This window comes from Tachyglossus aculeatus, chromosome X1 (genome assembly GCF_015852505.1).
Source record: "Tachyglossus aculeatus isolate mTacAcu1 chromosome X1, mTacAcu1.pri, whole genome shotgun sequence".
NCBI lineage: Eukaryota > Metazoa > Chordata > Mammalia > Monotremata > Tachyglossidae > Tachyglossus > Tachyglossus aculeatus.
In genome coordinates, this window is record NC_052101.1 from 79,406,637 (window position 1) to 79,430,873 (window position 24,237).

Sequence of the window (24,237 nt, forward strand, 5' to 3'; positions counted from 1 at the left end):
TTGAAGCTCATCTCTTCCCAGTCTTCATCCCCCACTAAATTCTCTGCCCCTGTTTGTCCCTCCACTCAAAGTGAAAAGTTGGTATCTGAGCTCAGGTCCCACCACACTCGATCGTGTTTTTTTCTCTGGGCTATGAGTCATTTAGAACAAAGATGGGTGTACCCAGCATACTTCAGTAATCACAATATTAGATAAATTGCATGTGCCAGGCTTTCAAAACCATTCTAGAAAATCACTCAGGTATAATTTCTCTCCCTCCCTGACCCTTGCACTTATTTGAAACTCAGGAGAAAGGCAGTGACTAACAGCTGTGCCACCTGGGCCTCACTTTGCTGCTGGCCATTGTCCTAGACATTCCCTGGCCAGGAATGTCTACTTCTTTACTTCTTTCTCCTTCTTTTTCTTATTAATCAATGCTATTTATTGAGCATTTACAGTGTCCAGAGTTATTCCAATCTATTAACCATTCTTCCCATTTGCTATTGAGTGTGATTCCTAGGTGATGTTAAGACTGCTTGAGAAGTTCTGGGGCAGGTCCTGATCTCACAGCTATTTAGAAGATTGGTCACATGAACTATAATGCTTCATTACTTCTAAGGGCATACTGCCTAAGTAGCTGAATATGGGGACAAAGAGTGGCGAAGGAAAGCTAATTTTGTTTTTGTCCTCCCATCTATATAGCATGGTGATGATTTCATCTTTGCAGTTTAACCTTCCCCTAAAAGACATGTCCATATGTGAAATTGCTCGTAGGGGAAAAAGAAATCCCTAAAGGTCAAAAGGGTGAAAGCTCCACATTTATTTTCTTCTTCTCAGGTGGCCACCCGCAAGGCCTATGGAGTGGCTCTGGCCAAGTTGGGGCATGCCAATGACCGCGTGATTGCTCTGGATGGAGACACAAAGAATTCCACCTTCTCTGAACTCTTCAAGAAGGAGCACCCTAACCGTTTCATCGAGTGTTACATAGCTGAACAAAACATGGTAGGTGCCTGCTGAAAAAATATACTTGGCTCCAGTGTCACTCACAGTTTGGGAGCTGATGTGGAAAGGCAGCTCACCTAGCATGGACATGTTTCTCATTCATTCATTCAATCGTATTTATTGAGCGCTTACTGTGTGCAGAGCACTGTACTAAGCACTTGCCCCCCTTAGATTGAATTAGAGCAGAGTTTGATGTGCCAGGTCTGACCTGATAGCTGACATTTGAGGGTCCGGAAAGCAGAGGTGCGAAGGAAGAAGCAATAACTGGAAGGGATTGGGGAAGGGAAAAAGCAGTAAGGATGAAGGGTGGGGTCTTAGGGTTGGACCTAGAGGTAAATGTCCTAGTTTGGGTCCGGAGCCATGTGACAATTCTGCATAATGTGTCTCCTTAGTCAACACTATGGAAATGGCAATATTTGAAGATGAGTTGAATTAATCTCCTACAAATCATTACAGCAGTAGACTTTGTGACCTTGATGGATGGAAAGTCAGGGACTGTCGCAGAGAAAGCCGATGAAATTGCTTTTGTTTTTAATAATAATAATAATAATAATGGCATTTATTAAGCACTTACTATGTGCAAAGCACTGTTCTGAGCGCTGGGGAGGTTACAAGGTGATCAGGTTGTCCCACAGGGGGCTCACAGTCGCAATCCCCATTTTACAGATGAGGGAACTAAGGCCCAGAGAAGTTAAGTGACTTGCCCAAAGTCACACAGCTGACAATTGGTGGAGCCGGGATGAAGGACCAGCCCCCATAGTCAGATTAGTGATGCTCATAAGGTTTTGATCTGGATACTCTTTGAGAGAGATCCTGCAATTGGCAGCTGGACCATTTTCATGCAGTGGTGAAAGGCCACAAGACTTGGTGTCACAAAAGCAAAGAACTCTGGTAGCCCAGGGAAGAAGATTGGAGGAGGCGAAGGAGATTATTCTGGCATTACTTCCTATGGATAGTGAGTACCCAAACTGAGGAGCTAGATCGGTTATGCCTAGAGAAAAGAAAGCTGTTGTCAAAACCCTCCCTCGTGTTGGTGTGATGTGAGATGGGAGTGTCCTCGAGGGCCTAGCATCACCATTGGAAAGTGGTGACTTTCTCACTGTGGGTTCTCCTCTGCTCCCCTATCTCCCTAGGTGAGCATTGCGGTTGGGTGTGCCACACGGGACAGGACTGTGCCTTTCTGCAGCACTTTTGCTGCTTTTTACACCCGGGCATTTGACCAGATCCGCATGGCAGCCATCTCAGAGAGTAACATCAACCTTTGTGGTTCTCACTGTGGTGTGTCTATTGGTAAGTGGCAAAGGGCCATTGTTGAAGGCGAGCTTGCTGGAGGTGATTTATACCTCTTCAGCAACAGCCAGTACCGATTGGATGGCCAGCCCAGCAATATGATCTGTTCTTTTGGTTCCCTGTGTGATTTAGTTTGCTCTTCATAGATTTGTTTTGGAATTTTTTGCGAAGATTGACCTCCTGCTGGGGTTTTAGAGGTCCATGGCTCCTTCTAAAATTTTGTCTATGGCTGCTTTTCTCCTTCGGTTATTTGGGAACACAAGGGACAACTTGCACTCCAGTTTCTCCGAGAGTCTTTCTCATTTGTCAGGGAGAAAAAGACTAGGATGTTTGTGTTGCATTACATGCCATATCTTGGGAGTTAGGGAAGGGTTGTTTCAGTCTCATTTTCAAGGCAGCCAAGCTGAAACTGCTTTGCTGCCTTCAAATGAAGTCTCTATGTACCTGCATCAACTCTTTTGTGTAGAATTAAGCCAAGGAGTGGCAGGAAAGGCTCTCTGTATGAGTAACTTTTTTTTTCATTAGTTGGGAGTTGCAGAAGTCCAAAGTCTCAAGTTCCAAAGGAGGAGAGCAAAAGCTCCAGGGAGAAGTCACATGGTTTTACGGTTCCACCCCTGATTCCACCCCCTGGGCAGGGCTGCTGAAATGCTGGCCCCTGATTCTTCCTGATAGCTTTACCTCCAGGCTTCTTTGCTTAAGATATTCTTCTGGCAGTAAATCATAGCTACTGTCAGTGTTGTATTGAAATTACCATTGGCAGAAACTTATATAACCCCGTTCACATAATTTACCTTTTAAAACATATCTCTAAAAAGTTCCGCTTCAAATAAACAGGGCAGCAGTTTAGAAAAAAATAAAAATCTTTCCAGACCCAACCATGATGTTCAATGTATGCCTTGCAATTTGCAATAAGTATTTTTGACATGCTTGAGCCTGGAAAGACCTCAGTTAAATAGTCATTTGACTGACTAGACCTTCTGCTTCCAGGCTGAAGACAGACAACAGGGTTGTGGTGAATACTTCCTTTTCAGTGATCTGGAATGGCTCTGGAGCTAGGAATAGTGTTGGTACTTCCCTAATAGACTGTGGTATCTGCACAGTCCAAATGAGCACGTGATTGGAGAGCTAGGCATCCGGCTTGGCCTGTATAGAATCAGTCTAAAACATCATTTCTCTGGAAAAATTTAGAGTATAAACCAGAGCACAGAGAATTCAAAGCTGGCGGTCTTTGATCCTCAAGATGGTTGTTTATGTATAAATAAATACTTCATGGCTTAGTGGACAGAGTACAGACCTGGGTTCTAACCCTGGCTCTACCACTTGTCTGCTGTGTGACCTTGGGCAAGTCACTTCAGTTCTCTGGGCCTCAGTTACCTCATCTGTAAAATGGGTATTAAGTGTGGGCCCCATGTGGGACAGGAACTGTGTCCAACCTGATTAGCTTGTATCTACCCCAGCGCTTAGAACAGTGCTTGGCACATAGAAGCACTTAACAAGTACCATAACAATAATAATAATAATGATAATAACTTCCTCTGCCGTAGCAGTTATTTAGCACCCACTGTGTGCAGAAGGTTATTCTAGGTGTTGGGGACCATACAATAGACTTCAAATAGTGGCCCTTGCCCCTAAGGAGTTTTGCAATCCAATGTGGTGAAACAAGCAGACATAAATTGCCAACTATACAGTAGGTAAACAAGTAAGAGAATGGGTACATATTATAAAAAAGTAAGCAAATAAATAAGCAGCTAGGAACATGATTGCTAAAGTGACTGATGCGGTGACATGACCAGGAAAGGAAGAATTAATCAGGGAATGCCTCTCAGCGGAGGTGGCTTTTAAGGCACTTTTTGAAGGAAGTGTATGGTTCGATGAAAAAGAGAGGTGGGGGTAGGGGAGGGGGAGAGTTCCCTGCACTGGGAAGGATGTAAGCAACGGGTCATAGGTGGGAGAGTCGAAAGCCAGGTACAAAAAGGTTTCCTTGGGAGAAGCAAAGAGTGTGAGCTGGTTGTAGTAGAATGAATTAGTAAGAGGGAAATAGCTGATGGAGAACCTTGAAGGTAATGGTTAAGGGCCTTTATTAGAGACTGAGGCTGTCTTTATATGCACATTATCTGAATAATTAAAATCTAAAATTACACTTTGCATAGCTTGAGGCCAAAGTGGAAAGTGTAGACCTCAACTAGCCAGAAAATTTCCCTGTATAGACCTGTGCTATGTATCTAAAAATTATAGGTACAGATTGATAGGCTCTGCTTCCATTTGTATTTATCCTGGCTCTTCCAGGTGCTGATTTGATAGTTTTGACACTTCTTGATTCCTTACTTGTTAAATTACGCTAGGTCACCCTGAACTCCTAGCGTGTGTGGGTTTTAGACTTTAGCTGTGGAACACAGTAATCATGTCATTATTCCGAATGCCAGTAGTGTTCTAGTTTTCAGAAATGTGTTCTAGTTTTCTAGTTTTCTACTAGTGTTCTAGTTTTTGGAGAAATAGCATGCCCGGAGAAGCAGTGTGGCCTAGTGGATAGAGCATGGATAAAGCATGGGCCTGGGAGTCAGAAGGACCTGGGTACTAGTCCCAGCTCTGCCACTTGTCTTCTGTGTGACCTTGGGCAAGTTACTTAACTTCTGAGCCTCAGTTACCTCATTTGTAAAATGGGGATTAAGACTATGAGCCCCATGTGTCCAACCTGATTATCTTGTATCTACCCCAGCACTTAGAAAAGTACCTGGCACATAGTAAGTGCTAAACAAACGCCATTAAAAAAAATGTTCCAAAGCCACATAGCTACATAACTTCAATCGTAAACCATACAAGTTAGCCATATACCAGGTGCCTAATGTGTCAGTTCCTAAGAATGTCTGGCCTTTAACTAACTATTGAGCTTGCCTAGAAGAGGAAGAAGTCTGGAGAGGCCATCCTCTGAGGGAGGGGAGACAAGAAATGGGACAGTGTAGTATGGAGGAAATGGCAGAGGCTGGAGGCCAGGGAGTTACTAAGCTTAGATTATGGAGAGAAAGGACAATAGTAGGAGGGTGGAAAGAGAGCAAGGATTGTGCAGAAGAAACTGTTTCCGCATAAGGAGACACAGGCAGGGAAAAAGAGACACACACATACACACATACTGAGAAAGGAAGGAGGTTAACACACCAGTTTCTCCTAAAGCATTTACAGATTGCTATGCACTTTATTGTTTTTTTCTGACCATCTGAATGTTGGACTCTGCACATTAAATCTAACCTGTTGTATGGGAAAAGACCATTTAGTGCACTGCAGTAGTGATTAACTAAACAGTACCCAAATGGTCTGTAAGTGCACACTTTAACAAATGGGAGAATCTGATTTTTCCCTATTTTTTTAAGCATGTGTGTGTGTCTGATCAAATCTATGGGATGTATGCACACTCATATATAGGAGGGAGAGAAAGATAAGCAAAGGGGAGCATGTGTATAAACCCACATTCTGTGTTCAATTTTGGGCAACCCTTTTATCTTCAAACACTATCTGTATTGAAAGCTCATGGAAAATTGCCTTCATCTTCTTCCCTTTTCATTTTTAGTCACTTCTTATTTTTTAATCAACCAACAGATCCCACCAGGATGTACATTACTGTCTGGGTGTAAATTAGGTCATGTTCTACCCTATGATATGTCGGGATAGGGCTGATTATTTTGTCATTATTCCCTACTTTTATTTGTCCTCTTTTAAGCGTAGATTTTTCCTTTTAGCCTCCTGTCTCTTTATTGTTTTTGATTTCAAGTTAAGGAGAAGATATTTCTTAAGCAGGTAGATTTTTCAGGTTCTCCACCGACCTGCTATACATGCCACAATTTTAGAACAGAATATTAGTACTTCAGAGCTAGTTAGAAGCCCCCTCAGTTAGAAGTGTCACTGTTCCCACTCTTTAAACACCCCTTTCCCTCCCCGTACTCTTTACCTCTGTTAATTAGTACCCATAATTATCAACTGTGAACAAAAGGAGAGCAAACACCTAGATTAGGAAAGGATAAGCAAGGATAGGAAGCTTTTAAAAAGAACTGCCCTGCTCCTACCACCTCCCTCCCATCCTTCCTTCCTCCCTTCCCCTTGCCTTTCACTATGACAGCTGGAAGCAGCTCTCAGTAGGGTTGTTCAATTGGTTAAGTGGTCCTTAGGCAGAAATCATTTTCCGCTTCTTCATTAGATTGTAAATTCTTTGAGTACAAAACTTTGTCACTTCTGTGTATCCCCCTAATGCCAGCTACCAGTGTTCTGCAGGTGGTAGGCTCAGTCACTACTGCTGACAACTTGATGATGAACCATTCTATTTTGTCCCTTTCATTTTCTTCATAGGTGAGGATGGGCCATCCCAGATGGCCCTGGAAGATCTGTCTATGTTCCGATCTATTCCAAATTCAACTGTCTTTTATCCAAGTGATGCAGTTTCTGCTGAGAAAGCAGTGGAATTAGCTGCCAACACAAAGGTTTGTCATCACTGGCTGCTCTTTCTAGGTTGGGTCTATGTGGGGGTAGCATATCTTTTATTCATGGCAACTGGTGGCTAGCTTTAAAGTTGCTGACTCAAATTATCTGGTTAATTTGTAGGTTTAAATCCATGCTAGTATTCTGTAGTAGAGCATGGAGTTCAGTTGTTGGCTTTGAGGCATATTTGTTGAAACCACCCAGAACAGAAATTTGCCTATCGATATTCTTCAGGGTTGAAGGCCCTCAACCAGCCTCAGCAGCAGCCTTCCCAGTCTTTACCACAAAGAAGATTATCCCCTTCATCTAGCTGAACTCTTACTGCAATTGCAAACCTTTTCTTGGTCTGCCTCTTGTGGGCATGGAGAACAGCTGGTGACCATTGTTCCTGTGATGACCCCTCATATTCTGAAAGTCAGCTATTAAGCCATCAGTGAAAGCAGTGACACTGAGGAAGAGAAGAAATGATTGCCTAAAAAGACTCTTAGTTTTGTTCTGAATGGCAAATCCCAATATGGGGGTCTAAATTACAGTCAACCTGCCTACTAACCAAATTTTTCTTCCCTGGCCTATGTGAATGGAAAAGATGCCAAGATTGCAGTTTACCTAGAAGGATAATAATGTTTTAAATCTTAATTAGACCGAAGTAAGGCAATCAGGATGTTCAATTGCCTGTGCAGCATGAAAAGAGGAGAACATTAATCATAGAGAAAATGGCAGGGCCTGAGGAAAGCACTATTTTGGTTGCTAAGACATATAGGCTGAGACGTGTTGGCAAAATAAAGTGAAAAAGTCTGAAACGAAGCAATGCATCTGTGGGAAGTTTTTTGAATGAATTGGTTAAATCAGTTCAGTGTCTCTGATTTATCGTTCCTTTCCTTTTCTTTCTGAATCAGGGCATTTGTTTCATAAGGACCAGCCGCCCTGAAAATGCCGTCATTTATAACAGCAATGACGATTTCCAGATTGGACAAGCCAAGGTTGGTAGTGTCCCCTGGTTTGTAATAATAATAATGATGGTATTTGTTAAGCGCTTACTATGTCTGAAGCACTGTTCTAAGTGCTGGGAGGGGATACAAGGTGATCAGGTTGTCCCACGTGGGGCTCACAGTCTTAATCCCCATTGTACAGGTGAGGGAACTGAAGTACAGAGAAGTTAAGTGACTTACCCAAAGTCACACAGCTGATGAGTGGCAGAGCCGGGATTAGAACCCATGACGTCTGACTTCCAAGCCCGTGCTCTTTCCACTGAGCCATGCTGCTTCTCTATTGTAGAATTCTCAATTGTAGAATTGGGAGAAAATAAACCGAGCACCTGAAAGAGTAGCACCCCTCCCATCCCCTCCTGCACGCACACACATACACACACACACACCCAAACCCTCTCTTTCCAAATAATAGAAAAAAAAAAGTAACACGAAATGGGTGAATTACTGCCCTGGTTCCTTCCCTCCTAGGTGGTTTTGAAGACCAAGGATGACCAGGTGACTGTGATTGGTGCAGGAGTGACTCTCCATGAAGCACTGGCAGCTGCTGACCAGCTGAAAAAAGGTAAAGAGAGAGATTTGATCCACTTGAGAACACAAAGTAGCCATCCGGGTTGCCTCTGCTGCCAGACCTTTGGGGCCTGAAAATACCCTGCTTTTTCCAGTGAAAGAGTTGAAGGATTGACTCCATAGGGGCATGGGTGAGCAGCTTCAGTGGACTGAGGGAATTGACTGTAGAGCGAGGTTGGGAGACAAGAGAGGAAAAGGTAATGTATATGTTTTATGAATCTCCAACAGCCTTGTCACGTACTAGAAATCACAGAGTAATGTCCCTTACTCAGGGATTAACTTTCCCCTCCAGGCTGATACTAGATAAATACCTAGCAAGAAGCATCATTCTACTACAGAGAAGTGGTGCATTATTTCATAAGGAAATACAGTCCTCTAGGCTGTAAGCTCCTTGTGGGCAGGGAATGTGTCTACCAAATCTGTTGTACTCTCCCAAGTGCTTAGTACAATGCTCTGCACATACAGTAGCACTCAATAAATTCTGTTGATTTATTGATTGGAAAACTATTACACAGCCAGGAGCATCCAAGCTGCAGCCAACATGTTTACTTGGGAAATCAAGATGCCCCATACACCAGACCCCAGTATTCAGGGAGATGACCAACTTGTAAGCCACATTCCCAAACATAGGGAAAGCTGTAATTGTGGGTTAGATGACTAACCCCTGCCCCATTGATATTATGTTCCTGCATAAGAACTTTATCCTTTTCTCTTCTAGAGAAAATCAACATTCGAGTGATTGATCCCTTCACCATCAAACCCCTGGATAAGAAACTCATCCTCGATAGTGCAAAAGCAACCAAAGGCAGGATCCTCACTGTGGAGGACCATTATTATGAGGGTAAGTAAGGCACCATGTTGTGAAGCTGTTGATAATCTCAGGCCTGTGTAATTTTCTGCAGTCTCACTGAGACTAAATATAATAGTCTGATGCAGTTTTGATCAGCTCTTGTGTGGAAGCCCAGCAGGTAACAGAACATTAGTGCCTACCTCCCTCCTCGTACCCCAAAATGCATTTTAGGAGCCTCTTTAGACCACAGGGAATGAGAGAAGAAAACAGACAGAAACCAGTGGTGGAGAAAGGAGGGTTGGGAGCCAGGATATGGACGAGTTCATGACCTTTTTTGGCCCAGGGGAAAATAGAAGGCAATTTTTGGAACATGGCAGACTACAGAATGTCAGTGGGCTAGGTTTAATAGCATCAGGTAGTAACACCAAATCTGGCTATTTCTTTGCAACATCACTCTCCTTGGACATCTCTTCCCCCCACCCCAAGTGATAGAAGGGGTATAGTATTAAAGATTTCCAAAACAAGACCAAAGAGACAGGAATATGTGAATAAAAAAAACTATAGCCTTTCCGACCTTATGAAAGCTTAGTTACGTTAATAACAGTGATGGTATTTGTTAAGCGCTTACTATGTGCCACGCATTGTTCTAAGCGCTAGAGAACCGAGACTCAATCATCCATCCCATTTCTCTCTCCTTTTCCTAGGAGGCATTGGAGAAGCCGTGTCTGCTGCTGTGGTCGGAGAGCCGGGCATTACCCTCACCCGGCTGGCTGTAGCCCACATACCAAGAAGTGGGAAACCCGTTGAGCTACTTAAAATGTTTGGGATTGATAAAGATGCTATTGTGCAAGCTGTCAAGGAGGCCCTGTCCAAGGCCTAGAGTATTTTCAGAGGTCCTTGCTTGCAGGAGAGGTGGAGGTGGCAGGAAAGGGAGACATATTCCTTTAACTTTCCAACAAAGATGCTTCAAGTATATATAGAGAGCGAGAAAACTAATAAAAATAGTGTTTTGAGAACAACCCTGCCTTGTATCAAACTTTTTTCCCTAGGGGTCTAACCCAATTGGGTGGGGGCTAGCATGAAGAGGAGTAAGGGGCTAGAATTATTCAGCCAGGAGGGGAGGCAAGGGAAATCTGTGTATGGCATCGTTGGGGCAAATGAACTGGGTGGAAGAAACTTCTAGAGAAGCCGGTAGCATTATTGCAAGTGTCTAAGGTCCAGGAGGTCTGAAGACAAATGGTCTTCAGGAACCAGCGCTCTGCTGAATATCAGTCCCCTGCTGAAGTCAAGGTACTGACCTTATAATCCAGATTTCCTCTGGGTTGGGGAGGGTAAGACAGGATTTTTTCCTTGTATGATTGTCACATTACCAACTTTCCCTTTGCTGTCTCACCTGTCCTCGGCTTCCTCTCTAAAAAGTTAGCATCCAGTCCCCAACCTGATTTACTGCCAAGGGCTGCTGTTCTGTAGATCCCAATTCCCAAGTGTCGACTTGTGAAAACCCTCCAAGAAGGATAGCATTTTATTTTGAACCTCCAAAAAAGGAGATGATTGGGTCTGAAAATTTGCCAGATGGACAGGCCTCAGGACAGAGACCCTAGGTATCCCAAATGGTCAGAGATGCAGTCAAAGATTATTTCCATGCTTTTATTTCACAGTTTTCCCCCGTTTCCATTTCATGCACAAGACTCTCTAACCCTCTGTAACCTGAACAGGCAAATCAGAGTACCTCAGGTTTACGAGCTAGATTGAGTCTCATTGCCCCACTGGGTGAAGAGAATCAGGCTCTGGCTGATGGGAGCCAACTGACCAGTTGCTCAAAGATAATTTGGGCAGATAAAGAAAGCCTCGTGGTGGTTGAAAAGGGCAAGACCAAATCCAGTTAATGCCATGTGGGTAGACCCACGCTAAAATCCTCTGGGACTTGGTGAAGAGCTCAAAGTCATGGGGTGAAAACCTATTTAGCTCAGGTATGAGAACATGGAAATAACCCCCACCAAAAATTATGTGCATTGATTCACAAAATGAAGCTTCATAAAACTAATGGAATTGTTCATTGAGATTGCTAGGTCTTCTTATAATTTAGCAGGTATAAATCTTCTGTTTTCTCTGACAAATGTCCCTTTCTCCCCACATCCCTTGCCTCCCCACCTTTCCTCAGGGTGCTTTACAGTTAGCACTTCTTGATCATTTCCCTTAACGCTTGGATTTTTCAGACTGGTTTTTTTTTTCATTTTCTGACTTCCTTCATTGGAGGAACTCCAGGGCACAGGCACTGCTCTCCGTCACTGTTCTGCAGTCCTCTTAATCACTTTTTCTTACACCTGAAAAATAATTTGAAAATGAGGAAAGTTGAATTATGCACTCATAATAAATCACCAACACTAATTATTCTGGCAGGAAGTCCCCAGGTTAATGCTAAAAACCTTGGGATCGAAAATATAGCAGCATTAGACTCTAGACTGTAAGCTCATTGTGGGCAGGAAATATGTCTACCACCTCTGTTATATTGTTGTGCCCAAGAGCATAGTACAGTGCTCTAGACACAGTAAGCGCTCAATAAATACGATTGATTGAGCAGTATTCCTGCCCCTCCCCACCAAGTCTTTGGGCATTGCCAGCAGATTCATGATTTGTAGTTAAAGTGATCTTCCAAAGGACACTTGAACTATAATAATAGTGTAATAATAATAATAGTAATGATGGTTTTTGTTAAGTGCTTGCTATGTGCCAAGCACTGTTCTAAGCACTGGGGTAGATACAAGGTAATCAGATTGTACCATGTGGAGCTCACAGTCTTAATCCCAATTTTACAGATGAGGGAACTGAGGCACAGAGAAGTTAAATGACTTGCCCAAGGTCACACAGCTGACAAGTGGCAGAGTCAGGATTAGAGCCCATGACCTCTGACTCCCAAGCCCATGCTCTTTCTACTAAGTTATGCTGCTTCTCGGGGATTACATTTACTTTGTCGGCTGGTTGTGAATTCTTTCCTTACACACCCTTTGCCAAAAGTAGTCAGGGGCCCAATATGGACCTTCCAGATTTCTAGTATAACCAGTCTTTATAGGGATGATGTGAAGAAGGAACTAGCTGTTGATTGCAAAGTACTGTGAAACCCCTAATAATTGGGTCAATTTGCTTAGATTGCGATTGTCACTAGTTGCTTTTTGTCTGTCAGAGCTTCAGTAATATAATTTATTAAGAGCTTTCTATGTGCCAAGCACTAAGCTAAGCTTGGAGTAGATACAAGTTAATCAGATCAGCACATTCCCTGTGCCGCACAGGGTTCACAATCTAAGAGGAAGGGAGAGCAGGTGTATTTTCATTTTACAGATTAGGAAACTGAGGCACAGAGAAGTTCTAAGATCATCCAGCAGGCCAGTGGTCAAATTAGGACTTAGCCCCAAGCCTGACTTCCAGTCCCATGCACTTTCCATGAGACCAATGCTCTTGTTTCAATCTCTTGACAATTCATCACCATCAATATGAAGCCTCATTAACTCAGATGTGCTCATTACATCTCGCTAGTACAATAAGAAGTACAGGTGGATATGAAAGAAAAACCCTTGCAATAACGACTTGAATTGGTTTGGCATGGTTTATGTCCTTGATTTTTATTAACCTCTCTACTACTGGTTGTCAAATGCTGGGATAGCTATAGAGCCACACATGTTTTTTTAAAACCTAATCATTGCTGCAGCTGTAATACCTGGCCCCATGGAAGGAACTAATGTTGTCTCTTGGACAGTAATAATTAATAATAATTATGGCATTTGTTAAGCACTTACTATGTGCACGGCACTGTTCTAAGCACTGAACAAGTTCTATGGAAAGAGCATAAGCACCAAGCTAAAGTGTGGCTTAGTGGAAAGAGCCTGGGCTTGGGAGCTAGAGGTCGTGGGTTCTAATTCTGGCTCTGCCATTTGTCAGCTGTGTGACTTTTGGCAAGTCACTTAACTTCTCTGTGCCTCAGTTCCCTCACCTGTAAAATGGGGATTAAGACTGTGAGCCTGTGTGGGACAATCTGATTACCTTGTATCTACCCCAGCACTTAGAACAGTGCTTGACATATAGTAAATGCTTAACAAATACTATTATTATTATTATTATTCTAGGATAAATTGAGCAATCAATCAATCATATTTATTGAGTGCTTACTGTGTGCAGAACACTGTACTAAGCACTTGGGAAAGAGTACAGATTAACCTGGACCTGCAAGGAATTGAGCTGTAGAAACGTCAGACTGGATTTGCAAGGCTGAAAGACATGAGCAAGAGACATAAAAACGAAAAAGATTACCCATCAATTTTAACTTCTGAAACAGAGGGATGAAGCCCCGGAGGACACTGTGAATCCGATATACTGTGCAGAAACAAATTTTTTTTAAAAGAGGTTAGTTCACATTAATGACCCAACATCCTGGAGGAAGTAGAGTACAGAATCTGCCTCCTTCCTTGATCCAACCCACCAAGCCCCAAAATGTATGTCAAAACAGAGAACTTGAGAGTTTTTATGATACCAGCTTAATCATCTGGGCAAGAAATAGTAGAAGTCCCTTTCAACCTATCTTGCTTCCTGGTGGGACCTACAAGAAGGGAGTTCCTGACCTCAGAAGGAGCTATCAGCTTGTTCACTTCCCAGGAGTCACAGTGATGAAACAATTAAATTTCAGTCCCGTCTTGACTGGTACCACATGATTTGGCTCCACAGACCCTCTCGACCTGCATATCTGACTTTCTCATTTTGTCCCTCCCTCTGGTGATTGTCTTTTTGACTGATTAGCACAAAAGAAGACATAATATAGAATCGCATTGCACTTCCAGGACAGTCACAGAAGTGGTTACCTAAGATCTAGTGGATGCCTCTTAACTTTGCAATCTCATGTACAATGAAAGGGTTTTGGCTGTTAAACCCATGTGAATTTAGTGAACAAAACCCAGGAAATAAGGCCTCCCTGCACTGCCACAGTGTGATTGAGCTGGCCTCTTGTAAGCTCTTTGCTAAGCTCTGCCTCAGGGATGTCTTAGTAGTTAGGAACAACAGAGCAGTGCTTGAGTTATAATCAAAGAGAGCCCAGGGTTTATGGGAGGAACAGAGCAACTCTGTTGAATTGTAACATGAAACAGCAAGCCCAAACTTGACAGGGCTGAGCCCTGGCACACCAAGTCACAAATTAACACTGCATGGCAGGTTTAATAAGCTAATTCTAGGAGTAATAGAAGCATGACAACACAACAAGGGATGGTTTTAGTTAGCGCACAATGCAGCTGATACCATAGATCCTGCATTGGCCTTTTCAGTCTCTCACACACTCCCATAGATGAATTTCTCATTTAGTGGCCTCTTCTTCGAGTGTAAGAAATGCAGCTTTTCTGCAACCATTAAGAAAGCATTCGCCTTTTGGAATTAGAGCCTATTCGTAAGGGGCAGAGGTTGAAACATTTTCCTATAGCTATCAAGAGTCTAGCAAAGGTGCCATCATCTCCCAGTGGCTTTTCTGAAGGTGAGAGAGAGTATTGGGTCCTTTCTATGTGCATTTCAGGAAACTGTTGAAAGGCCCGGTTACTGAGATGGGTCCTTGGTTTACTGGATACGACATTCTTACCCAGGCCAAAATATATTCCAATGGTCTCAAGAGAGGCAAAGGTCAGTAAACCAACACCCAAAGACATGATCCAGTCTGAAAAACAAATACAAAGAAATAACTTACTTATCCTCCGTGTAACTTTAACCAACTTATCTTTAAACCAAAGGCCTTCTTACCTGCATAGTAGTGATAGCAGACTAATAGAGCCCCGATGGCAAAGCAAAGAAGGATAAAATGAAAAAATTCATCTGAAAAGGCAGAGAACAGGAAATTAAATTGGCTCTTCACTCTCTTGGCCCCTTACCATCAGGCACTGGGTTCCAGGAGCAGAAATCCAGGGCATTTGATTTCTACTTGAATTGAGTCTCTGGGACATAAAGTTGATCCCATACCTTGGCCTGGACTGCACTCCTACTAGAGCAAAGAGGAGGCCTCAAGACCAGGTATTTTCTAGCCAAGAATGTTATTTCAAATTCTAACTCGGGAAAACTGGGGGAAGGTAGTGAAGTAGTTTATTAAAAGGAAATGCCATCTCTTCACAAAGTGCATAATAAACGGAGTATCTACTATTCCTCCCACTTGAATAGTAATTTGGAGGCTGTCACTATTGAAAGGTTGGGACAATATCCACAGAGAGTTTAATATTATTAATTTTAATAATACGGAGATTGAGCCCTCATTCCTGGCCTCTTTGGGAAGCTTTACTGAAGCACATGTCTTATGGTTGAGTTCTGATTAGGTTGAAATCCTGTTCCATCTTCTGTTTGGACATCCTCCCTTCTCCAGACATGTCTGCATTCTTGAATGTGAATCCAACTGAGCTGGCATATTTGCCTAATCAATCAATCAATCGTATTTATTGAGTGCTTACTGTGTGCAGAGCACTGTACTAAGCGCTTGGGAAGTACAAGTTGGCAACATATAGAGACAGTCCCTACCCAACAGTGGGCTCACAGTCTAGAAGGGGGAGACAGAGAACAAAACCAAACATATTAACAAAATAAAATGAATAGAATAGATATGTACAAATAAATTAAATAAATAAATAGAGTAATAAATATGTACAAACATATATACATATATACAGGTGCTGTGGGGAAGGGAAGGAGGTAAGACGGGGGGATGGAGAGGGGGACGAGGGGGAGAGGAAGGAGGGGGCTCAGTCTGGGAAGGCCTCCTAGTGCTTGCTAGGAGCAAGGCCTCCTCCTTATCACTGCCTAGTGCTGTGTGCTAAGTGTTTTTTACACAATCTAGTTGCGACCCTGTTGAGGCTTCTAGGGGACAGGACCTGAAAGGGAGTCTGGAAAGCAGAGATGGTGAGACCCAAAGAAAGTGAAGCTCACAGAAGTGGATGTCAAGGAGGGTAACCCACATATAGTTCAACTAACCACCCTGTGGTCACTCTTGGGGACAGAATTCTGGGTGGATGGACCTAGTAATGGAATTTCTTATGCCTAAAATAGAAACACATAGACATAGACTGGTACTGAGATAGAGTCACTCACAGATACTCACCCAGAGAGAGATAAATATAGACAGAAACACATACGGGTAAACAGAGTGGGAAAGGAAGGGGAAAGAGCCAGTAAGCATCCCCATAAACACACACACACACACACACACACACAGAATCACTCACTCAATGATCTTCCATTCTGGACTACTAGCTTGGTAGGCAACCCTTCCCCCATTGCTGCCTTCTCACTGCAGCAGATGGGAACTGGAGATGCTACTGCTGCTTCCACCACTGCTGCCCGTGGTTAGGTGCTGGGAGCTGTTTCTGAGACGTTTCTGGTGCAGTGTGATCACCCTGCACTTGGCTCTCCAATTCAGAAATCTTCAGGGATCATCATCATCAGAAGTGACTGCCACAGCAGAAGCAGCTGGGGCCGCAGAGTAGCAGCACGGGAGGGACAGCTTAGCTACCTCTCCTCCCTTATCCCCGCACATGCTGCTGCTCTATGCTTAAGCTCCTCCGGACCCCTGCTCCAGATGCCAAGATGGCACCTGCCACGCTGGCCAAAAGCCAGACTTCAAGGACTCTCACTGCCCTCTTTTTGAGTGGCAAGATGAGGGCCCATCATTCATGCCAGTCCTGTGTAATAAGGATCATTTGGACACATTACTCTTACAGTAGCTCAGTACACTCAAAACAGGGGCCCAATCTGAGCCCAGGGAGATCCTGCTTGGTAGAAATGTTGGCTTTATAGGAAGTGGAGTCTTCCAGACATATTTTTCTTACCATCTTTCTTTATGTTCAGTCTTCTTAATTGAGAGTCCTCAATTTCTGCTACTTTAGAATAAAAGAAGATGAATCAAGTCCATAGCAACTTTTACACTGGGAGAGTTTAATATAAATCTAATTTTGAACAGTATTATCTGCCCTTTCTTTGAAAAAGGATTTAATGTATATTTCTATTAGGGTACAGGTGGGATCATCCCCAGGGGCATGGGGGACCAGAACTAATCTATCAATCAATCAATCATATTCATTGAGTGCTTACTGTGTGCAGAGCACTGTACTAAGTGCCTTGGGAGAGTACATAAGTTGCAGGACCCATTGCTCAGGGGAGGATTTAAATAGTGGAAATTTTGCCCATACAGTTTTCCCTCTTCCTACAGCTGACTCACAAGAGGCACCCATTAGCTTCCCACCCTATCAGTGACACTCTGACTTTGGACAGCCCTGGCACTGGCACTCTAGGCATCCCTGCCCCTACCTCTGGACTGTAAGCTCCTTGTGGGCATTGTGTCTACCAACCCTGCTGTATTATACTCTCCCAAGCTCTAAGTACAGTACTGGGAACCCAGTAAGTGCTCAATAAATATGAAAGATTGCTTGATTGATTGATTGATTGGCAAGTGAACCTCTGGAGGCTGCCACAGTCCAGGGTCTTTGAGGGGAAAGGGGAACAAAGGGACACAGATGACAGCCTCAGGTTTGAGTATGTAACCATTTCCACCCTCCCCTTGTTGTCCTACCAACAGGGAGTTCTGTTGACTGGGATGGGAGTTGTCTAGGGCAAGGGGGCCTCTGGCCCTATCCTAGGGTCAGCCCTGGATCAAGGTTAGCTGATCCTTGAATGGGTTGTTGGAAAGGAAACAGAAAGAGAATTAATTAGAACCGGCAGAAATTGAAACAATGAAATCTCCTCAGAACCACTTACATGTGGCTTTCACCACAAAGAACTGTAGAATCTGCAAATATTTAACAGGCCAACTTTCACCTGCTTGGTTCTGCCCCAGCTTCGTGCTGGGTGCCTAGCGAGAGTCTGGGTCCCCAGTTATGGCATCCTAGGGATGATGGCTTACTGCAGCATTTCCAACCCATAAACAGATGAATTTCAATAAAAAAGTAACCCAGAAAAAAGTGACTGGAACTGAAAGTGAAAATACCAAATAATGACCCACAGGTAGGGAGAGGACGAGACTTGGAGTTACTAATCCAGCTGAAACCGGGGGGTACAGGGTATTTAGAACTTGCAGGAAGTTGGCCTGTGCAAAAGGATAAATATTTCACTGGAGCAAATCAGATCTACACTGCCAGATTATCTAGTTAGTTTAGGCCTCCCAAATACACTATGGTTTCAATTAGCTAGGTATTCCAAGTGAAAAAGAATAATAGTAATTGTGATATTTGTTAAGCATTTACAATATGCCAACCACTGTACTAAATACAAGGCTGGACACAATTCCTGTTCCAAATGGGGCTCACAGTCTAAGAGGGAGGGAAAACAGGAATTTAATTCCTCATTTTGGCGATGAGGAAACTGAGGCACAGAGAAGTTAAGCAACTTGCCCAAGGCCACATAGTAGGGTAGTGGCAAAGCTGGAATTAGCACTCAGATCCTCTGACTCAGAGGCCTGTGCTTTGAAAATGTTTGTTCCTTTTTCCCCCCATGAGATGGCTGGCTAATTGAGGCCAAAGTGTATTTTGAGGCTTAAGTTCTCTAGATAATTAGCTAGTGTTGTATAGGCCAAAATGGTCTTGGGAGGGTATTTCCTTGGGTGATTACTCAGTTCTGACATCTTGATGAGCCGCATTTGACTTTCAGATTCTCTGGTTGGTACTCTGGGAATTCAATGAGGGTTAAATTACAGAAGTGATGACTCTGAAATAATGTACACACCCTAAAGAAAGAACAAACGTTTCCTCCTATTCTTTGAGTTTTGTATTTACCATCTGAAGTTCCAGATTCTCTGCTCCTGATCTCTGTAAATATGAAACCAAACTTTAGGCTTGGGTAACCCACAGTAAACCCTGGACAGTTACTCACATCTCTGCAGGCTTGTTAAACAGTAAAGCCGAGGATTACAGTCTAGCACTTCTACAGCTCTCACTCCATCAAGGCATACTGACATCAATATACCTGTGAGTATTTACCTGGTTCATTGTAGGGAAGGACCTCTTCAGACATACCTAAGCATCCCCAAAACAAATGGAACAGATGAATATCTACCCGGGTCTGAACTAGGATGAGCAGTAAGCAATCTAGATGTGAAAGTACATATTCTTTGATTCATGTCTCAAAAGTAATCTTCCTTTCAGTACAGGAGTTATATCTTGGTGCTGTAACAATACTTAAATCAAGCCATTTGCTCAACAATTTCAAGGTGCTTTTCAGGTATTACCTGGTATGCTCTCATCTGTTTTTATCAACTGATTAAACCGGCAATGACAAATGCCCCCATTTTACGAAGAGGGAAACTGAAGCACGAAGAAGTTAGGTGTCAAGGATCCCATGACACATCAGTATCATAACCAGAAAGAGAACCACAGCTTCCTCCTTGGGTATGGTGCTCTGTTTCCCTCTCAGTGAGAACAACCAGTGTTTCCATTATTACTGGATTCATTGCAGTTGTAGAAATTATCATAACATCATTTCATTGTGGGCTAAGCACTTCAAGATGAATTGATCAGCCATTATAATGTATGCTTGCCTATTGTTAGCCACATGCAGTAACAACTTGACAGCACCTTCATAGAGCTGAAGCTCATCCTTCCGGGTCACTGGTACATCTTGATCAGCATCTGTGGGAAAAGGAAGGCACTAGGGTTGGGTCACATCTCCCCAACAGGCAGGACAATGTATACTAGGTATAATAAGCTCTGGGATGGAATTTGCAGGGGTGGGATTTCCTGGTATAGTCCATGTGTCCTTCCATTGCCACATCATTGTGCCATTCTATGTGACATCATTAAGGGGACAGGGTAAGAGGCAGGCCGGAGGTGGGGCTTGGTAGCCAGACACAACTGCATCCCTCCTGGAAAGTTCTGGCTACCTTTCAGGCCATTGAGCAAAACCCTGAATGACCTCTTTGTCCAGTGGGAAGAGCAGTGCTCCGGGAATCAGGAAACCTGGATTCTAGCCTCAGTTCTGGTCGCAGCTAGCTAACATGGGTGAAAAATGCACGTGCATTTTGCAATGAGCTGTATTCCTGCTCATCTACCAGCTCATTGCATGCCAGTCCCTATTGGGGCATGACTGGCAGGAATGAGAGAATGTAAGAGATGCTGTGCAAACCACTTGGTTCTATAATCAGTTCTTTAATCTAGGCTCTGGGTCCTGAAGTCACAGGACCTAGACTTGTCCACCCTTCCCAATGGGAGACTCCATCATCATTGATAATTGAGGCAAAAGCAGGCTCTCTTCCTCCTAGTTGGTCAGACCTTTACTTGACTTTGTATTGTTTAGTTCTTGCCAGGGAGCCAGAGAAAGCCTACCTATTTCAAAGGCCATCTGGTCTTAGAAGTGATGCAACAACAATTCATTGGACTGTAAGCTTCTCAAAGGCTGGAACAGGACTTTCTTCCTTTCTTTTTATGGTATTGTTAAGCACTTACAATGTGTCAAGCACAGTTCTAAGCACTGGGATAAATTCAAATCAATCAAGTCAGACACAGTCCCCATCCCACATGGAGCTCATAGTCCAAGTAAGAGGGAGAACAGGTTTTGAATCTCCACTTTACAGTTGAGGAAACTGAGGCACAGAGAAGGTAAGCAACTTGTCCAAAGTCACACAGTAGGCAAGTGGAGGAACTGGGATTGGAACTTGGGTCCTAGGACTCCCAGGGCCATGCTCTTTCCACTAGGCCACACTGCTCACCTAACTCACAACAGCACCTTGCAAGAGCCCAGCGCACAGTGGGTGCTTAATCAATACTGTTGACTGACCAACTGACCAAATGAGGGATTAACTTCTTCAGGACAACTGTGTCATTTAGGATGGGGAGCAATCACGCTTTGTCTCCAGTGGCAGTGCCTAATGTAGGTTCTCTCTGGTTCTTGTCTGCCTCTAATCCAATTTGCATGGGGAATAATTGATGAAAAGTTTCCGAAGTGGGAAGTTTGTTTAGGGAAGACAGATCTGACATTTCACTAAGCAATTTAGCATTCATCTTTTCAGAAACCGAGGGCCAGCGAGTTACTTTGTCACCCTTTGATTGATCTCATCTGCTCACACGCCCCAATAGACTTGCTCTGTTTTTTCCCACCCGCTTTGGAAAAGTACATACTGAACTCTGATCCTCACTTTGGCTGCAAATTCTGCTGGAGAGTGGACATTGTTTACACTCTCCAGCATCAGGCCAAATGTTGTTAGAGTTTGTTCTCTTGGTTTGTTTTGAGAACCCATTAAAATGATCGATTTTTTCGAATGGAATATTTGGCATTACAGTATTTGAAAATCACCTCCAGTTCGTTCCTTGTCCCTCCTAATCCACGTGTAATTCTTTTCTATTTTATTTCTCTATACAGCTCTATTAAGAGTACTATCTCATTAAGGAAAATGGAGCTATAGATGGAAACAGTGATTGTACTTCCATACCACTTTCATCTTGATTGTCATCTTCTCTATTGTCCTCAAAGCGAATGGGTTTTCTAGTTGCCACAGGGAGTTTTTCCTCATCATTGCTGCTGTCTAGAACAATGAAACACAAAGTTCATAATAACCACTGCCTAGAGACTACTGCAAAGAATCTATTGAAGCCAAATCCAAGGATTGATTAAACTGCTTTATGAAATCACTGAGTGATGCTTTCAGCAGAAACACAGTTCTGAAACATTCAAGCCCATGCAGGCATCCTTCTGAACTCATTGATTTAGTAGTCTGGAAAGGCTTAGTGCTCTAAGAGTTCAACAGCAAGGTTTTTACAGTAGACTGCATTCATAAAATGTTTAGGCTGCCACCCGGAAGAAACTAAAAACTCTCGCCATCCAGGATCCAGCTTGCAAGAGTTGCTTGGGAGACCAGCTTGGCCCTGTGACTTTCCAGGCTCCAACAGAAGCACTAACCAACTTTGGATGAAAGTAGATTTATGATTGTAGGTAATGTGACAGCTGGTAAAGCACATACAAATTAATATTTTTCTTGCAGATAAATGGAGATTCAAAGTAAAATAAATGCGGTACCCGAAGACGTTGATGAAGAGGAGGAGGAGGAAGAGGAAGAAGAAGATGTGTCCTTCTTATTTTTGGTTTGCATATCATGATTATCCTTTTCTACACTCTCTGGGATTTTCATTTCTTCATCTGTGAAACACATACAGAGCATATAGCACTTTAATCCAGAGACTTCCCAGAAGAAATCTAATCTAGGCTCCTGGCCCTGGGTTGGGTCAGCATGATAGATTACTGGTACTATACCTCCACTTGCCCTTTAGATAGGAGGAGCAGATCATATACAAACCAAATCTGCAGCATTTCCCTGGGCAGTACCTTTTTTTTCCAAGGCTTGAGGGGCAGTCTCTGAGATTTCCATGGCCTTCTCTGAAAAGAAAATTATTTATGAGTGCTGGCTTTTCTACATTTGGCTCCTGCCTCTAGTTTAGGCAGTTTAACTGTATACCAAGATCCCTGTTTCATAGCACTCGGCAGGAATTTCGCCCCGAAAGGCTTCATCCTGCTTTCCAAATTAGCTGCTCTCTCTTCAATAGCAGTGTTTCCTGAACAATTATCTCAACTCTCCACTTCCCTTTGTTAGTCCAGATACAGGTTTAGTAAGTACGTTGTAAGGTCAGTTTGACTGGTTCTTATGAACCAGACTGCTTGCTTGTGTGGGCTTGTGTCACATGGGAGCCAACAAATTTGTGGGGGGCGGGGGTGCTGGGGGAAAGTGAACCTGTATAGTGTGAGAGAGGGGAGGAGTAATGATGGCAGTAGGCAGAGCATGTGGAGACAAAATGGAGAAGAGCAAGTGCAAGAGCCAACCTGAATCAGGCTTTGGCTTCCCCTCCAGAAGCAGGGACGATGACTTTTTCTTCGGTATGTTCCTCAACACACCTATAACAGTGTGCTCTGCACACAGTAAGAGCTCAGTAAGAGTAAATGCGGTTGCTACTGATAATGCAGTAACTAGGACCAAGCCTTTATTTGAGGTCTCCTCTTGAGTCTGTGCAGGACTGGGTCTGGGTCAGCTGATGGGGCTGCTGGCCAAGGACAGTAATGACTATATTGATTAGTAAGATTAATAATAATATTTGTTAAGTGCTTACTATGTATCAAGCATTGTACTAAGCACTAAAGTAGATGGAAGTTAATCAGGTCAGACAGTCGGACACAGGATGGACCACAGGCTAGGCTCCGGGTAATGGTGACAGGAGAGAGGAGACCCATGGAAACCAATGGAAGGAGTCCCACCAAACTGAACAGCTACCCTGACCTTAAGAATCTCATTACTCTTCATGGCCTACTAGCTGTATTAGAACTAGATTTCATTCCAGGCTCCTGGCATCCCATAACAGTTTATTTGTTGTCATCAGTTTTTTTTAAATCTCTGTCCATATGGTCAGCTGGCACCAAGCTGGGTAAGATGGGTTCTTCTTGTGACCCCCATAATCCTGTGACTTCCTCCATGCCTCTTCTACTCGAACCTTTGCCTTCATTATGCTCCTTGATTTTTTTTCTCTCAACAGCAGTAAAGAAACAAAGAATATCATCCTCCCAGAGTTCATCAGAAACCTAATCAGAGGTCCAGAATTCAAATAGAGGACCTGAAAGAACATGTACAAACTGGATTTGTTCCCAGGTTTAACAAGAGGGAGCAGAATTGAGCCGGGAACATGTGAGGTACAAATTAGTAGTTACCCTGATGTGACAAATATGTAAACATGGCTATAATTAGACGTCCAAAAAGATGAGCAAAATAATAGGGCATTCTCACAAGAGAAGTAGGGCAACCCTTTGCCCTGGTAAGGTACTTTATTTCTTTAGCTGGAATTGCACACAGAGCAAGGTGTCAAAACTGAATTAACATGTATGATAAAGCCATGATTCATGCCATGGAACAACAAAGATATGAACTTGGCCTGGCTTCTCCTTTGAAAGATCTCACAGACTTTTCAAAGGCCTTATCCTCCAGTGAACTTTGCCTCAGGACCATTTCTTCCCAATCCTGACTGGTCTGCACATATTTGCAATGTGGTGAGAACCTTTAGGTCATGTCTGCCCCGGGAAGTGGTATTATTCCCAACTTAATCTTTCCATAGAAATTATATTTTAGCTATGATTCTGTACAGTGCAGGTCTGATGCTGAGTGCCCCCAGTTTAGAGCTGTAAGGGTACAGC

The 24,237-nt window shown here is 43.3% G+C and overlaps 2 protein-coding genes across 3 annotated transcripts in view; one reads left to right on the forward strand and one right to left on the reverse strand.

Annotated features, from left to right (window-relative positions):
• Nucleotides 1-10,098, forward strand: part of TKT (transketolase) — a 33,004-nt gene extending 22,906 nt beyond the window's left edge. For both annotated transcript variants that reach the window (XM_038772848.1, XM_038772849.1), the window contains 7 exons: nt 817-981; nt 2,115-2,271; nt 6,607-6,737; nt 7,632-7,715; nt 8,193-8,286; nt 9,010-9,132; nt 9,786-10,098. In XM_038772848.1, the coding sequence (XP_038628776.1) occupies nt 817-981; nt 2,115-2,271; nt 6,607-6,737; nt 7,632-7,715; nt 8,193-8,286; nt 9,010-9,132; nt 9,786-9,961 (930 nt within the window). In that variant the 3' untranslated portion in view covers nt 9,962-10,098. The remainder of the gene's footprint in view (nt 1-816; nt 982-2,114; nt 2,272-6,606; nt 6,738-7,631; nt 7,716-8,192; nt 8,287-9,009; nt 9,133-9,785) is intronic.
• A 1,287-nt stretch (nt 10,099-11,385) lies between these two features.
• TMEM40 (transmembrane protein 40) lies at nt 11,386-22,432 on the reverse strand. Its single transcript, XM_038771623.1, has 11 exons — nt 22,390-22,432; nt 22,084-22,203; nt 21,500-21,592; nt 19,650-19,703; nt 19,056-19,091; nt 18,852-18,884; nt 16,914-16,964; nt 14,848-14,919; nt 14,690-14,764; nt 13,384-13,446; nt 11,386-11,405 (listed from the first exon to the last, which is right to left on the reverse strand). Exons 1-11 carry the CDS (start codon nt 22,430-22,432, stop codon nt 11,386-11,388), a joined length of 660 nt encoding a protein of 219 aa, XP_038627551.1.
• Between the last annotated feature and the right edge of the window lie 1,805 nt (nt 22,433-24,237).

Excerpts from the sequence above, each read along its gene's own strand:
- TMEM40 (XM_038771623.1), bottom strand. The coding sequence starts at position 22,432 with ATGGAAATCTCAGAGACTGCCCCTCAAGCCTTGGAAAAAAAAG. Across the intron at positions 21,593-22,083 it reads CTCTTCATCAACGTCTTCGG|ACAGCAGCAATGATGAGGAA; the intron begins GTACCGCATTTA and ends TCATTGTTCTAG. Across the intron at positions 13,447-14,689 it reads TGGAATATATTTTGGCCTGG|TATATCGGATTCACAGTGTC; the intron begins GTAAGAATGTCG and ends GTTTCTGCACAG.